Source organism: Hylobates moloch, unplaced genomic scaffold, assembly GCF_009828535.3.
Source record: "Hylobates moloch isolate HMO894 unplaced genomic scaffold, HMol_V3 SCAFFOLD_7, whole genome shotgun sequence".
Lineage (NCBI taxonomy): Eukaryota > Metazoa > Chordata > Mammalia > Primates > Hylobatidae > Hylobates > Hylobates moloch.
The window spans coordinates 132,846,234-132,863,449 of NW_026652282.1; the positions used below are offsets into that span (position 1 = coordinate 132,846,234).

General features: G+C 37.7%; 1 protein-coding gene across 2 annotated transcripts in view; it reads left to right on the forward strand.

The window, feature by feature from the left end:
- TMLHE (trimethyllysine hydroxylase, epsilon) overlaps positions 1–17,216 on the forward strand; it is a 117,212-nt gene that overhangs the window by 65,018 nt on the left and 34,978 nt on the right. For both annotated transcript variants that reach the window (XR_004370593.2, XM_032757827.2), the window contains exon 3: positions 13,917–14,093. Coding sequence is in view for 1 of the 2 variants with exons in the window: in XM_032757827.2 (XP_032613718.1) it covers positions 13,917–14,093 (177 nt within the window). In the remaining variant the exon portion in view is untranslated. The remainder of the gene's footprint in view (positions 1–13,916; positions 14,094–17,216) is intronic.

Below are 17,216 nucleotides of genomic sequence, written 5' to 3' on the forward strand. Positions count from 1 at the left end.
TTCCATAAATTGTTATTCAATCCATGGGGGAAGGAGGGTCTTTTTTTTCTATTCTGCCATCTTGCTGATGGCACTCCTGAAATATTATTTTAATATGGGAGATATTACATGTTTGCTAATGAGGATGATCCAATAGGGAAGGAAAATTTGGTGATGCAAAAGAGAGGAATAGAACTGCTTCAGGAGCATAGTCTCTGAGTATGAAAGAAGAGATAGAATCTAGTTCATAAATGGAAGTATTGAACTTGATTAGATGCACAGATATTTCAATGATTGTAACAGAAAGAAAGGTGGAATATATGGGCACAGATGCAGGTAAGTGATTGGACATGGGGCATCAGTTTGTGAAGATTCTCTTATTGCTTCTACATTTTCTTTGAAGGAAGAAGCAAGGTCATCAGTTGAAAGTGTGAAGGGTGAGGAGGTGTTGGCAGTTTGAGGATGGGGAGATGGTATGACACAGTCTTCTTAGAGAGCGAGTGGTTTTACTAGGAAATTATGCAAGAATTATTTGGCTATATTGAGTACTAATTTGAGATTTTTCATGATAAGTTTAAAATGATACTAGCCAGTGCAGTTTTTAAAATTTTCTCCATCATAAGTGTCCATCAATGGATGAATGGATGAAAAAAGTGAGGTATACATACACAATGTAATACTACTCAGCCATAAAAAGAATCAGATCCTGTCATTTGCAGCAACTTGGATGAACCTGGAGGAATTTATGTTAAAGGAAATAAGCCAGGCACAGGAAGACAAATACTGCATTATCTCACTCATATGTGGAATCTAAAAAATTTGATCTCATAGAAGTGAGTAGAATGGTGATTATCAGAGGCTAGGGTGATTAGGGGGGATGGAAGATGGAGACATGTTGGTCAGAGGATACATGATTAGAGTTAGATAGGAGGAATAAATTTCAAGAGTCTATCATACAGCAAAATGACTATAGTTAATGATGATATTGTATTCTTGAAAAACAGAGTTGACGTTACATACTAGCACCACAAAAATAATAACTGTGAAGTAATCCATTTATTAATTGGTTAGGTTTAGCCATTCCAAAATGTATATATACCTCAAAACATCATGTTTACAAGATAACAAAACACATTATTTGTCAATTAAAAAGAAACATAAAAGAAAAATTTTTCTCCAGCAATTTTCAGCTGCTTGGCTGCACAGGAGGTAGGAACTTGAGTTTACCATGGTTGGGGCTTCGTCAGAGAAGTATGGCACAGAGAGAGGGGACAAGGAAGTTAAGACTGTTTGCAGGGAATTGATTAAAATGATGGACCATGGAATACGGGCTCTGTAAGGAGGGAAGTGAGGACATTAAAGGAAACAAGATGACAGAGAGTGAAAAGGAGCTTAGGGTCAATGGATTGGAGCTCTTTATGGGGTTGAAGGATTATTGGAGTGAGGAGTGCCAGAATAATTGAATTGGAATGGTAATAAGAGGTGGCTAGAGTATGGAATGTTTTAAATGAAAATTTTGAGAGTACCATAATTAATGATGATGAAGTTGCCAAGGATGACAGGGAAAGGGTAAAGTGGACAACAGTAAACTGGTCTCCATTAAAAATGGAGAGTGACTCAAGAGGTACTTGATTAGAATAATTAAGAAAGTATGATCTTCAAAGAAGCTTGGGTTTTAGAGGAACGAGGGAGAAAAAGTGGTCCAAAAACAACATTGAGAAGCAAGGAGGTAACTATCCTAACAGGATTACTGCAGCCTTGTCTTGCTCTCCTGTTGATCCATTATCCATCCTGAAACTAGAGTGCTCTTTCTAAACTCCAATCTGATTTTACTACCTTGATTTTTAAAATCCTTTTATAGTATCCCACTGTCTATAGATGATGAATATCTGAATGTGGCAGGAGAAAGGAGTGTAAATGGAGAGGTTATATGGATTTCAGAAAGATTTAGGAAGTGGAATCAACAGACCTTGGTGATTGATTAAATGTGGGTTATAAAAGAGATGAATCAAGGTGAGTTTCAAGTTTCTTTTCTGTATTAAAATTTTGATAAGATCTAATTAATAAGCATTTGTTGAGTGTTAATTTTATTAACTGAGCTAAGAACTGTTAGAGAACCAAAGATGGAAGATTCCCTTTCTCAATGTAAGATGTAGAGTCCCTGAAATGAATAAAATAAGTAAATAAATATGAGAAGCATAATTAGCTTATGCCAGACACAAATGTAAATTGAGTTGATACCTACCAAATATTTAATTTCAAAGAGGAAATAGATTATTCAAAGAAGCTGCCTTGAATAAATGAATTTTTAGCTATATTTTGAAGCAGAAGGTGGTCATTTAATCAGATCGTCCTTTAATTAATTTTTCCTGTGATTTCAAGGAGAAAAATTACAAGTGAAAAGGCAAGAATGGACTCCAGTCAGCAAAAGGACAGTACGCATACCAACTTAACTAAAATGAAGGGATATACTGAAGCCTACTAAAAGGCAAATCTAGCCACACGGTAGTTTATTCCACTACTACACTGCTTATATAACTAGCAACTCTTAACCTGAAAATGGAATATAGCATATAGTCAGGATTACTAGGTATCTAGTAGAGCAGGAGAAGATCATTTGTAGGTATGTGGCCTGTATTGGAGTTACCAGTAAGGCAGCTGCACCACTGCTTGATTTACCATTGATTTATTCAACAAACATTTAATGAATACCTAGCAGGATTCAGGCATTGTCCTAAGTGCAAAGCATGCAGAGAGGAAGAAGACACATTCTCTATCCTCAAGATACTCACAGTCTTGTGGCAATGATAAACAAGCATAAGACAACATGAGAAATTCTTTTAGGCAATGCATAGGGTGCTGTAAGAAAACCTGGAGAGTTATGAATGACTGCCTGCTGAGTCATGAGTATTGAATATGAACTAGGCAGGGGAAGAGGGGTGAGGCAGTGAAGAAGAATGTTTCAGTTAGAGTGAACTATGTGTACAAGAGTTAGGCTACAGAGAATATGTCATATTGGCCTATATGGACTGCTACATCAAGTGCAAGGAAGGGTTGATAAAAGAGGCTACAGAGGTTAGCCGGGGCCACATTGTACAGACCCTTGTAGGCAATCTTGAGAAGATTGGTCTTTATTGTAATGGGGAACTACTTAAGGGATTCTAAGCTAAATTTCATTGTGAAGAGTATTCTGACTAATGTGTGGAGCTTAAATGGAGACAGGTTAGTTAGGTTTCAAATGCTATTAAAGTGGTAGTATTAGCTACTCTTGCCAACTCACTAGAAGTGAAAGAGAGGATGAAAAAAAGAGTTTCTGCTACAGATTATCTCAGAGGTCAGCAGACTTTTATCTGTAAAGGGCCAGTGCTATGGACTGAATGTGTTTTCTCCAAATTCATATGTTGAAGCCTAACTCCCAATGTGATGGTACTTGATGATGGAACCTTTGGGAGCTAATTAGATTATTAGGGTGGAGTCCTCATGATGGAATTAGTGCCATTATAAGAGAGAGAACATTCTCTGTCTATCATTTGAAGATATAGCAACAAGGTAGCCATCTGCACACCAAGAAGAGGGTCCTCACCAGGAATCAAATGGCCTGGAACCCTCATCTCAGACTTCCTAGCTTCCAGACAGTGGGAAATAAATATATGTTGTTTAAGCTACCCAGTCTATTATAATTTTGTTATAGCAGCCTGAACTGACTAACACAGCCAGATAGTAAATATTTTAGGCTTTTTTTGGGGCCATGTACAATCTCTGTCCCATGGTTGTCTTAGTTGGCTCAGGCTGCTTTAACAAAATACCATAGCCCAGGTGGCTTAAACAACAGACATTTATTTCTCACAGTTCTGTAGGCTACAAAATCCAACATCAGGGTACCAGCATAGTCAAGTTCTGGTGAGGACTCTCTTCCTGGCTTGCGGATGGCTGCCTTCTGCCTTCTTGCTGTATCTTCACATGGTGGAGAGATAAAGGGCTCCATCTCCTGTCCCTTGTTATAAGAGCACTAATACCATCATGAAGAATCTACCTTCATGGCCTAATTATCTCCCGAAGTCTCCAGCTCCAGATACCATCACATTGGGGGTTAGAGCTTTAACATATGGACTTAGGGGAGACTCAATTCAGTCTATTACATTCCATCCCTAGATTCCCCAAATTCATATTCCTCTCACATAACATACCTTCCATCCCAACAACCCCAAGTCTTAACTCATTCCAGCATCCACTCTAAAGATGAAAATTCCAAAGTCTCAACTAAATCTCATCTAACTTTTATATGGGTGAGACTTGAGGAAGCTCCCTGAGGCCTCCCCAGAAGAAGATGCTGTTATGCTTTCTGCATAGCCTGCAGAACCATGAGACAATTAAATCTCTTTTTTTTATAAATTACCCAGTCTCGGGTATTTATTTATTTATGGCAATGTAAGAATGGCCTAATACAGAATCTAAAAACTGAGTTAAGGTATTTCAAAATGATCATGTTTCTAGGGGAAGAGAAAGAAAGTCATACAAATCCGCAGCAGCAGATATGATCTTGGTTCAAACAGAATGGAAAATAATTAAGAAACCACTCAAGACTAAAGTTTCAAAAGGCACAGTCACCTCAAAGAGCCTCATGGGCAGGGCTGCTGCTAAATTTTGGGCTTGCTTTTTTTCTAGCAGTACCTCAAAACTCTTTCAGCCTCTACCCCATTACCCATTTCCAAAGCTGCTTCCACAATTTTAGGTATTTGTTACAGCAGTACCCTACTTCTCAGTACCAATACCTATATTAGTCAGTGTTCTCCAGAGAAACAGAACAGAACCAATAGGGGAATATATATATATATGTGTGTGTGTGTGTGTGTGTGTGTGTGTGTGTGTGTGTGTGTGTGTAAAGGAATTAGCTCACGCAATTATGGAAACTAAAAAGTACCAGTCTTCCATCCATAAGCTTGAGACCCAGGAAACCTGGTGATATGATTCCAGTTTAGTCTGAAGGCCTAAGAACCAGGAGAACCTTTCTAAGTTCTAGTCGAAGTTCAAAGGCCTAAAATGGAAGGCTGATATGTAAGTTTCAGTCCAAGAACAGGAAAAGACCAATATCCCAGCTCAAGCAGGCAGATAGAATTATCCCCGCACTGCAGAGGGCAATGTACTCTACTCAGTCTATTGATTTAAATGCTAATTTCTTCCAGAAACACTCTCACAGAATTAATGTTTAGCCACTTATCTGGGCACCCCATAGTCCAGTCAAATTGACACATAGAGTTAACCATTACAGTGATTTTCTTTGTTTTGTTTTTGTTTTATTACACTTTTAAAGTGTAAAAACCATTTTTTATCTTGCAGGCCAAACAAAATAGGTCACACACTATATTTGACCCACAAGCTATAGTTTGTTGAACTGTGCATCATCTCACTGCAGTGACCAAACTGAATAAGGGTTAGTGGTACTCAAACACTTTTGTCACTCTAAGGAAAGGGTTCTCAATATTTTTAGGTTATAGACCCAATAGAAATTCTACACACACACACACACACACGAATTTTGCATATTATTCCACACACCCTAGGACAAGAACCCCAACTGTAGGGCACCACCAAATGAATAGCCCTATTTCAGAGTATCAGCAGTTGTATCAGACAGTCTTTCAATTAAGTTCAGTATCTATAGATTTTCAAGCATCCAGTTGGGGTATACCTTGAAAGCACTTGTATAAGGCATGCCTGCCATCACAGACAAAATGACTCAGTAAAGACCAAGTGTTGGCTTATAATGAGGAAATAATATAGGTACATGGAGGTGATGCCCCAATAGTCCATTCTGCTTCTCTCCTGTAAAGCTCAAGACTATTAGAAGGGAAAGACATTTTCTGCAGGACATAAGTTGCCTTCTATCTGCATGTTTGACTTAGGCAATAAGATTTCCTGTAATATTCTCAGAGGGTTTCTGATGCCTGCTTTTTTTCTGTGTGTAGGTAACCCTTCTGTTGCTATACATATCTCATGATCTTTTCTTGTTGTTGAAAACCTGGACATTTTAGATAACATTTTATGGAAACTGAGTTCTGATGTCCCCAGAGGAATTGTTGCATATTTTTCTGTATTTGTTTGTATTTTGTGTATTTGTTTGTTTTGTGTATTTTTTTGTTGTCTGGGGTAATTCTGTAGAGTCTTTGTCCCTTGCAGTGTGTAGCCACTGATGTCTCTGCTCAGGTTTTATTTTTACTTCTTGTTTTTTTATTTTTAACTGTGGTTTCCTAAGCATTGCACTGGGGTCACCATAGCCCAGAGGCTCTCAATTGTGGTCTGTTTTGTCCCCCCAGGGGACCTTTGGCATTGTCTGGAGACATTTTTTGTTGTCACAACTGGAGAGGAAGATGCTGCTGACACCTGGTCAGTAGAGACCAGGGATGCTGCTAAGCATCCTACAGTCCACAGGACAGCACCCTATGACAAAAAGAGTATCTGGCCCAGATGTCCATAGGCCTAGTTGAGACAGCAGGTTGGGAATTCCTGATATAGTTTAGAGGCCAGCCAACTATTGATCAGAGGTTATGCTTAAAAAACTTAATGTAATAAGGCTTCCACCCTTTGCCAGAGGATCTGTGTGTTGTTTGAGGCATACACTTGAAGTTTGAGCTATTTACAAGTGATATGGTTTGGATGTTTGTCTCCTCCAAATCTCATGTTGAAATGTGATCTCCAGTGTTAGAAATGGGGCCTGATGGGAGGTATTTGGGTCATGAGGGCAAATCCCTCATGAATGGCTTGGTGCCTGCCCCTCAGTAATGAGTTCAGACAAGATCCAGTTGTTTAAAAGAGTCTGGCACTTCTTCACTCTCTCTCACTCTCTCTCTCTCACTATACATCGTGTTAGGTCCCCTTCACCTTCTGCCATGATTATAAGCTTCCTGAGGCCCTCACCAGAAGCAGATGCCAGCACTATGCTTTCTGTACAGCCTGCAGAACCATGAGCCAAATAAATCTCTTTTCTTTACAAGTTACCTATCCCCAGGTATTTCTCTATAATGATGCAAACAGACTAACCCAAGAAGTTTGTCCTGGTTTTTACTTTCTGTCATTCTCATGTCTCCTACAAAAAGCCTCATTTTCATCCAGAGACATGTAAATAACTAGGGCCATTTCCAGTCTCTCTTCAGTGTGCATACAGCACTGCATGCATGTGCAACCTTCCAAATACTAGGGATGTGTGGGAGCTTTTCAAGGCCCATTATAGCTTTCTCACTCCCTATATAGCCTGGTTAGATTTCTGCCTGTTCTTCTGGTCTGTTGTTTGCTCCAACCAGTATGGCTTCCCTAATTGTTTTTGATAACACCCAGATGAATGGGGGTTTTATGCATGCTCTGCTCCAAATCAAGTTAGTCATCTTTGACAGCAAAGCTGTGGGTTTTCTTGGTTTAGCCCACCTTCATGGAACTACTACTGATTGGAGCTAGAGGTGGAGGAATAGGAGTGGGAGCACCCCATGATAAATACACCACAGATTCCCACTGTTTTTACCCAAGGTTCAGTAGTTTTTTGTAAATAAATGCTTCCTTTTTAAAAGAAATTGCACTGTGTATGTTTAAAGTATATGACATGATATTATGAGATACATATAGACAGTAAAATGGTTACTATAGTGAAGCAAATTAACATATCAATCATCTCACATAGTTACCCAGTTTTTGTGGCGAGAACAGCTAAAATTGACTCATTTAGCAAAAATCCAAAACACAATGCACTATTATAAACTATAGTTTTCATGTTGTTGTATAACAGACATCTAGATCTGTTCATTCTACATATCTGCTACTTTGTGTCCTTAGCCATACATCTCCCATTTCCTCCCCCATGCCCCTATCCTTGGCCCTGGTAACCACTGTTTTATTCTCTCTCTATATTTATTTGACTTTTTTTTAAGATTCCGGATACAAATGAGATCATGCAAATTTTTTTTTCTGTATCTGGTTTATTTCACTTAGCATAATGTCCTCCAGGTTCGTCCATATTATGGCAAATGGCAAGATCTCCTTTTTAAAAGGCTGAATAATATTCCATTGTCTATATATACCACAGTTTTTTATACATTCATCCATCAACAGACATTTAGGTTGTTTCCATATCTTGGCTTTCATGAATAATGCTGCAATGAACATGGAAGTGCAGGTATCTTTATGAGGTAGTACTTTCATTTCCTTTGGGCATATACTTAGAAGGCAAAAGAATGAAATTGGACCTTTGTCATCCTACACACAAATCAGCTCAAAATGGATAAAAGACTTAAACAAGAATAAGACCTGAAACCATAAAACTCCTAGAAGAAAACAGGTGGTAAAGCTCCTTGACATTGGCCTTGGCAAGGACTTTTTTTGGTATCACACCAACCGCTTAGGCTACAAAAACCAAAATAAATAAATGAGACAACATCAAACTAACCAGCTTATGCACAGCAAAGGAAACAGTCAACAAAATGAAATGATATCCTGGGGATTAGGAAAAAATATTTGCAAACTGTATTTGTGATAAGGGGTTCATATCCAAAATTTATAAAGAATTCATACAACTCAATAGCAACAAAACATATAACCCAATTAAAAAATGGTCAATGGATCTGAATAGACATTTCCCCAAAGAAGACATACAAATGACCAACACATATATGGAAAGATGCTCAACATCACTAATTATAAGACAAATACAAATCAAAACTATTCTGATATACCACCTGACACCCATTAGAATACCTATTTTCAAAAAGACGAGATAACAAGTGTTGGCAAGGGTGTGGAGAAAAAGGAACTCTTGTACACTGTTGGTGGGAATGTAGATTGGTATACCAATTACGGAAAACAGTATGAAGGTTACTAAAGAAATTAAAAATAGAATAAATACTTCTCAATTTGCTGTATACCTTTGGACAATTTCCAGAGTCTTAAAATGGTTCTTTTTTAGTTTGGCCAGTTTTATCAATACTTTTAGGGGAGAAAATTTGCCAAGCTCCTCACTGTATTTTTCTAAAAGAAGTCTCACCTCCAGACTCCCAAGGCTGTACTTTGAGATGCATTAGTGTACTAGGCTGTGGGGTTGCACGACTTGGGTTCATGTCCTAGCTCTACCACCTAATGATTATATTCTTACAAAGATACTTAGCATCTCTGAGCTTTAGTTAGTTGTCCTTAAAATGAGAATGATAATACCAATGAAAGTAAATGTGAGAGGTACAGGTATAGCAGTTTTAAAAAACTATTGCTTAATATCTTAAAATGTGGATAAACCAGTTTATTCAGCGATTCTTCCACTTCCCCACTGATAGACATTTAGTCTTTTTTCTAATTATTTTTAGTATTATAACCATCACTATTATGAATAACCTTATATGCAGCTCCACATGTGTGACACTTTCTATACAATACTGAGAGGTGAACTACTGTTTGTCCAAAGGAAAAGAAGTCATTATATCAAAAAGACACCTGTATGTGTATGGTTATCGCAGCACAATTTACAATGGCAAAGATATGGAACCAATCTCAGTACCCATCAACCAATAAGTGGATAAAGAAAATGTATATATATACCATGGAATACTACTCAGCCATAAAAAAGAATGAAATAATGTATTTTGCAGCAACTTGGATGGAGCTGAAGGCCATTATTCTAAGTGAAGTAACTCAGGAATGAAAAACCAAATACTGTATGTTCTTACTTATAAGTGGGAGCTAAGCTATGTCATGCAAAGGCATACAGAGTGGTATAATGGACATTGGAGACTCAGAAGGGGAGAGGGAAGGAGGGGGATAAGGAATAAAAAACTACATATCAGTTTCAGTATACACTACTCGAGTGATGGGTGCACTGAAATCTCTGACTTCACCAATATACAATTCATCCATGTAACCAAAAACCACTTGAGCCCCAGAAGCTATTGAAATAAAAAAATATTTATTAAAAGATAAAATAAATAAATAAAGTACAAGAGAAAAAAGATAAATACTGAGAGGTGAATTTCTAGGTCAAATATGTACATTTTAAATTATTTTCATAGAAACTTGCTGATTGCCATCTAGTATAACTTTAACAATATATACTCCTAATACCAATGTTTGCAAGTATGCATTTTTCCCACATCCTTTAAAACACATTTTAATCAGCCTTTAAAATTTTTGTTGCTCTGATGGGTATAAAATGGTATCACATTTTGGTTTAAATACCCATTTCTTTGATTATTACCAAGGCTGGGGGCAGTTCATATGTTTACCGGTCACTTCTGGTGACTTTCCTTATTGATATCCTTCACCTATTTTTCTGTTGGGTTTTTATCTTTAATGATCACAGAGGTTTATTCTGTATGCTGGATATTAATCCTTTTATGCTACAAATATTTTTCCTTTTACCTGTCTTTTAACTTTGCTTTTATATTGTTTGCAGAACAGAAGGTATTTATTTTAATATAGATTAATTTATCTCTATGTCTTTTGTGTCATATTAAAACAGCCTTTCCTACCTCAAGGTTGTCAACATTTAATGTTTTACAGTTTTAATTTTTTGTACTTTAATCCATCAGAAATTTATTTTTTTTGAATTATATGAAGGCATAAATTATTTTTTTCTTTTCTTTTGTAAATTGTGTCACACACTTTATTTACCTTTTCTAAATGAGTAACCTGATGTATAGAAAGTCATTTTTTTTTGTAATTTTTTTATTTTGCTATAACTTCTTTTTTTTTTTTTTTTTTCGAGACGGAGTCTTGCTCTGTCGCCCAGGCTGGAGTGCAGTGGCGCGATCTCGGCTCACTGCAAGCTCCGCCTCCAAGGTTCACGCCATTCTCCTGCCTCAGCCTCTCCGAGTAGCTGGGACTACAGGCGCCTGCCACCACGCCTGGCTAATTTTTTTGTATTTTTAGTAGAGACGGGGTTTCACCGTGGTCTTGATCTCCTGACCTCGTGATCCGCCCGCCTCGGCCTCCCAAAGTGCTGGGATTACAAGCGTGAGCCACTGCGCCCGGCCTTTGCTATAACTTCAAATTAACAGAAGGTTAGTTACTAAAATAGTACAAGGACCTCCTGTATTAGTCTGTTCTCACACTGCCATAAAGAACTCCCAGAGAATGGTTAATTTATGAAGAAAAGAAGTTTAATTGACTCACAGTTCCATAGGCTGTACAGGAAGCATGGCTAGGAGGCCTCAGGAAACTTACAATCTTGATAGAAGGTAAAGGGGAAGCAAGCATGTCTTACCATGGTGGAGTAGGAGAGACAGACAGCAAAGGGGGAAGTGCTACACACTTTTAAACAACCAGATCTCATGAGAACTCACTATCATTAGAGCATTAAGGGGGGAATTTGCCCCCATGATCCAATCACCTCCCACCAGGTCCCTCCCCCAACACTGGGGATTACAATTCAACATGAGATTTGGGTGGGGACACAGAGACAAACCATATCATTCCATCATTCTACTCCTAGCCCCTCCCAAATCTTATCTTTTCACATTTCAAAACCAATCACGCCTTCCAACAGTCTCCTAAAGTCTTAACTCACTCCAGCACTAACTCAGAAGTTGAAGTCCAAAGTCTCATCTGAGACAAGGCAAGTCTCTTCCACCTATGAGCTTGTAAAATCAAAAACAAGTTTGTTACTTCCAAGATACAATGGGGGTACAGGCATTGGGTAAATGCTCCCATTCCAAATGGAAGAAATTGGCCAAAGCCAAGGGGCTACAGGCCTCATGCAAGTTCAAAACCCAACAGGGCAGTCATTAAATCTTAAAGCTCCAAAATAATCTCCTTTGACTCCATGTCTCACATCCAGAGGATGCTGATTCAAGGGGTGGGTTCCCACAGCCTTGGGCAGCTCTGCCCCTGTGGCTTTGCAGGGTACAGCCCCTGGGGGTGCTTTCACGGGCTGGCATTGAGTGGCTGTGGCTTTTCCAGGTGCACAGTGCAAGTTGTTGGTGGATCTACCATTCTGGGGTCTGGAGGATGGTGGCCCTCTTCTCATAGTTCCACTAGGCAGTGCCCTAGTGGGGACTCTGTGTGGGGCTTCCAACCCCACATTTCTCCTCCACACTGCCCTAGTAGAGGTTCTTCATGAGGGCTCTGCCCCTGCAGTAGACTTCTGCCTGGATATCCAGGCATTTCCAGCCATCCTGTGAAATCTAGGCGGAGGTTCTCAAGCCTCAACTCCTGCCTTCTGGGCACCCATAGGCCCAACAACACATGGAAGCCACCACTTGGGGCCTGCATCCTCTGAAGCAATGGCCCAAGCTGTGCCTTGGTCCCTTTTAGCCATGGCTAGAGCTGGAGCAGCTGAGACACAGAGCCAAAGGACATGGGGGCCATGTCCCAAGGCTGCACAGAGCAGTAGGGCCCTGGGCCTGGCCCACAAAACTCTTTTCCCTCTTGGCCTCAGGGCCTGTAATGGGACGGGCTGCTGCAAAGGTCTCTGACATGCCCTGGAGACATTTCCCCCCTCCATTGTCTTGGATATTACCATTTGGCTTCTCTTCGCTTATGGAAATTTCTGCAGCCTTGAATTCCTCCCAGAAAATGGTTTGTTTTCCACCACATGGTTTCACTGCAAATTTTACAACCTTTCATACTGTTTCCCTTTTAAATATAAGTTCCAGTTTCATACCATCTCTTTGCAAATGCATATGAGCATACACTGTTAGAAGCAGCCAGGCCACATCTTGAACACTTTGCTGCTTAGACATTTCTTCTGCCAGACACCCTAAATCATCTCTCTCAAGTTGAAAGTTCCATAAATCCCTAGAGCAGGGGCACAATGCTGCCAGTCTCTGATAAAGCATAGCAAGAGTGACCATTACTCCAGTTCCCAATAAGTTCCTCATCTCCATCTGAAACCACCTCAGTATGGACTTCACTGTTTGCATCGCTATCAGCATTTTGGTCAAAACTATTCAAGAAGTCTCTAGGAAGTTCCTAACTTTCCCTCGCCTTTCTGTCTTCTTCTGAGCCCTCCAAACTGTTCCAATCTCTGCCTGTTACCCAGTTCCAAAGCTGCTTTGACATTTTCAGGTATCTTTATAGCAATGCCCCACTTCTCTGGTAACAGTTTTCTGTGTTTGTTTGTTCTCACATGGCTATAAAGAACTACCTGAAACTGGGTACTTTATGAAGAAAAGAGGTTTAATTGACTCACAGTTCTGCAGGCTGTACAGTAAGCATGGCTGGGAGGCCTCAGGAAACTTACAATCATGGTGGAAGGTGAGGGGAAGCAAGCACATCTTACCATGGCAAAGCAGGAGAAAGTGAAGGCAGAAGTGCTACACACTTTTAAACAACCAGATCTCGTGAGAGCTCAGTCACTTTCAGGAGAACAGCAAGGGGGAAATTTGCCCACATGATCCGATCACCTCCCACCAGGTCCCTCCCCCAACACTGGGGATTACAATTCAACATGAGATTTGGGTGGAGACACAGAGCCAAACCATATCACCTCCTATATATCCTCTACGCACCTATACTTCCTTCTTTTGATACTTGAATGGTTTCATTTTCTAAATTTAGTACTCCTATATATTTTGAGTTTATCTTGATAACCTTGTGACAACATGATGTATAGACACAAATTTATCTTTTCCCAAGTTCTATCTAGTTGTCCCAACACCATTTATTTAAAAAATTCATCTTTTCCTCAATGACTTTTGCTGTCACTTTATTACATATTAGATTTCCATATGCATTTGGGTATATTTCTGGGCTTTTTATACTCTTCCATCATTTTATCTATTTAAATACAACATTACACCATTTTAATTATAGAAGTTCTACAGTATATTTTAATATCTGGTAAGGGGCAAGTCCCTCCCCTCAACCCTTATTGCTTATTGGTAGAAGACTTTTAGAAGGAAGTTTTCTGGATGCTGATTTTTTAAAGTTATCTCAATAAATAGTTCTGATGAATGTGATCTTTTCCCTAGAGCTGAAATATGCTAATACCGTGATGCGCTTTGATTATGTCTGGCTTCGAGACCACTGCCGCTCAGCATCGTGCTACAACTCTAAGACTCACCAGCGCAGCCTGGATACTGCCAGTGTGGATTTATGTATCAAGCCAAAGACCATTCATCTGGATGAGACCACACTCTTTTTCACTTGTGAGTGGACAGGAGACTTGATCTTCTTTGGGGGTACTCTTCTGAAGGACAGTTATTTTGTGGAAAATGGTTTGTTCCTTTCAAAAATAATTAATTAGTTACTTTTCTTTTTTTCTTGTTTTGGAAGGATTTTTTGAAACATTTTATTTTTCTCTTCAAATAAAATTGTTACAATCCACAGCTAACATTATACTTAATAGTGAGACTGAATGCTTTCCCTCTAAGACAGGGAACATGGCAAGGATGCCCACTCTTACCACTATTATTTAACATCCACTCTCACCACTCTTATTTATCATAGTACTGGAAATTCTATTATAGTAAGTCAAGAAAAGTTAATAAAATTCGTACATAAAACTCTTTATTTGCAGATACATGACAGCCCAACATAGACTACCTCAAGTAATCTATAATAAAACCATGAAAACTAATAAATGACTTCAGTAAGGTCAGAGGACACAAGATCAACACACAAAAATCAATCATATTTCTATATACTTAAACATGCAGAAACTGAAATGAAAAATGACCATTTCAGTAGCTTCAAATAAATTTAAATATTTAGGTATAATCTAACAATATATATATAGGATCTGTATTATAAAAATTATTAAATGCTGATGAAAGAAATCAAAGAAGACATAAATACATGGAGAAACAAATCATGTTCATGGATTGGAAGACTCAACATAGTAATGATGTCAGTTTTCTCCAAATTGATCTATAATTTTAATGCAATTCCTGTCAAAATATAAGCAAGATTTTTTTATAATTATAAACAAGCTTGCTCTAAAATTTAAATGGAAATATACAGGCCCTAGGAGAGCCAACACAATTTTGAAAATGAAGAATTAAGTGGGAAGAAATCACTTCCTGAGGTTAAGACTGCAGTAATCAAGACAATGTGGTATTGGTGGAGGGACAGATACATAGATCAATGGAATAGAATAGAGAACCCAGAAATAGATCCACAGAAATATAGTCAACTTATCTTTGGCAAAAGTGCAAAAGTCATTCAATGGAGGAAGGATAGGCTTTTCAATAATTGGTGCCAGAGCAATTGGACATCCATAATGAAAAAATAAAAGAACCTCAACTCAAGTCTCACACCTTATATAAAAACCAACTCATAGTAGATTGTGGACTTCAATGTAAAACATAAAACTATAAAACTTCAAGAAAAGAACATATGAGAACATCTTAAGGTCCTGACTGGTGCTAGGACTAAATAACTCTTAAAACTCAGCATAAAAAACAAGCAATACAATTTAAAAATGGATAAAAGATATGCTCGGACATTTTCCTGAATAGGATATACAGATGGCGAATAAACACATGAAAAGATGTTCAACATTATTAGCTGTTACAGAAATGAAAGTTAATATCACAATGAGATTGCACTACATACCTATCAGAATGACTACATTAAAAAACAGTGACTACACCAAATACTAGAGAAGATGCAGAGAAATTCTATCACTCATACATTGCTTATGGGAATGTAAAATGGTACACTCTGGAAAACAGTTTGGTAATTTCTTAAAAAAAAAAAAAAACTAAACATGCAACCCAGAAATCACACTTCTGGGCATTTATCCCAAAGAAATGAAAACTTACGTTCACATAAAACCCTGTATATTAATGTTCACATCAGCCTTATTTGTAATAGCCAAGAACTGGAAACTACCCAATGGGTGAATGGTTAAACAAACCATCCATACAATAAAATCCTACTCAGCAATTTTATTGGAAAGAACTAATGATACGTAACTTGGAAGAACCTCAATTACATTATGCTGAAGTGAAAAAGCCAATCTGCATGATTTCAGGTATGTAACAGTCATGAAATAACATAATTATAGATATAGAGAACAGATTATTGGTTGCCAAGAGTTAGGGATGCGGGGGTAGGAGGTGGCGGATGTAGCTGTAAAAGGGTAACACAAAGGAGTCATACGGTTGAGTATCTTGATTGTGGTGGTGGTTACACAAAGTTACACATGTAATTACACTGCGTAGAGCTATGCACACAAATGAATATATGTTTAACTGGTTAAATCTGAATAAACCCAATGGATTGTACCAATACCACTTTCTTGGTTTGGGTATTGTAGTGGGGTTATATAACATGTTAACATCAAGGAAGGGGAAGAGCTCATGGGACTTTCCTACACATTTCTTTTCAACATCCTGTGCATCTATTATCTCCAAATAAAAAAGTTAAAAAGGATTGGAGGAAAAAACATGCTTACGATGCATACATTGACTACTAATTTCTCTACGATAGAAAAAAAATGCTATAGAAAGGTTTATTTAAAAACAGGCAAAATATTAGCAAAATGTATGCCAAAGACTAAATATCCTTAATATGTAAGGTGCTTTTGCTAAATTGTAAGAAAAGTACAATTGTTCCAATAGAAAAATGTGAGAAAGGACTGAACAGACAAATCATTAAAGCAGGAGTCAGCAAACATTTTCTATAAAGAGCCAGATGGTAAATATTTTTAAACTTTGTGGGCTATATGAGTGAATGGAGCTATAGACAATATGTAACAAAATGGACAGCATGTGTTCTTAAACAAGCATTACAAAACCAAGCACCAGATTTGACTCATAAACCATAGTTTGGTAGTCCCTGCATTAAAGAAACATAGATGTCTAACAAATATAGAAAGTATTCTTATTAGCCTTATTAGTAAGCAAATACGTTAAAATTATTACAAGATAGCAGTTCCACTTTAGTTACCAAATTAGAAAAAAATATATTTTAAAAATAAGAATACTCCATTTTGATGGACACATATGTACTGTTGGAGGGAATGAAGATAAGTAGACTTTCTAAAAAGTAATTTGATTATGTATATCAGAACTCTTAAAACTTTATATCTTTGAAATTTCTAAATACAAAGATGCAAACTTTTAAGAAATGTAATATACATTCTATTTCTAAATTATAGAAATATGGTTAAAGATGATCACTAATAAATAATAGGAAAATTTTTAAAAATAAATGTACATACCCAGAAGAACAGATGGGTTAGGTAAATCTTGGTAATGTATATTTTATAAGCTTTAAAATTTAATTTTAATGAAGGTTGAATTTTTTAAATGATAAAATTTAAT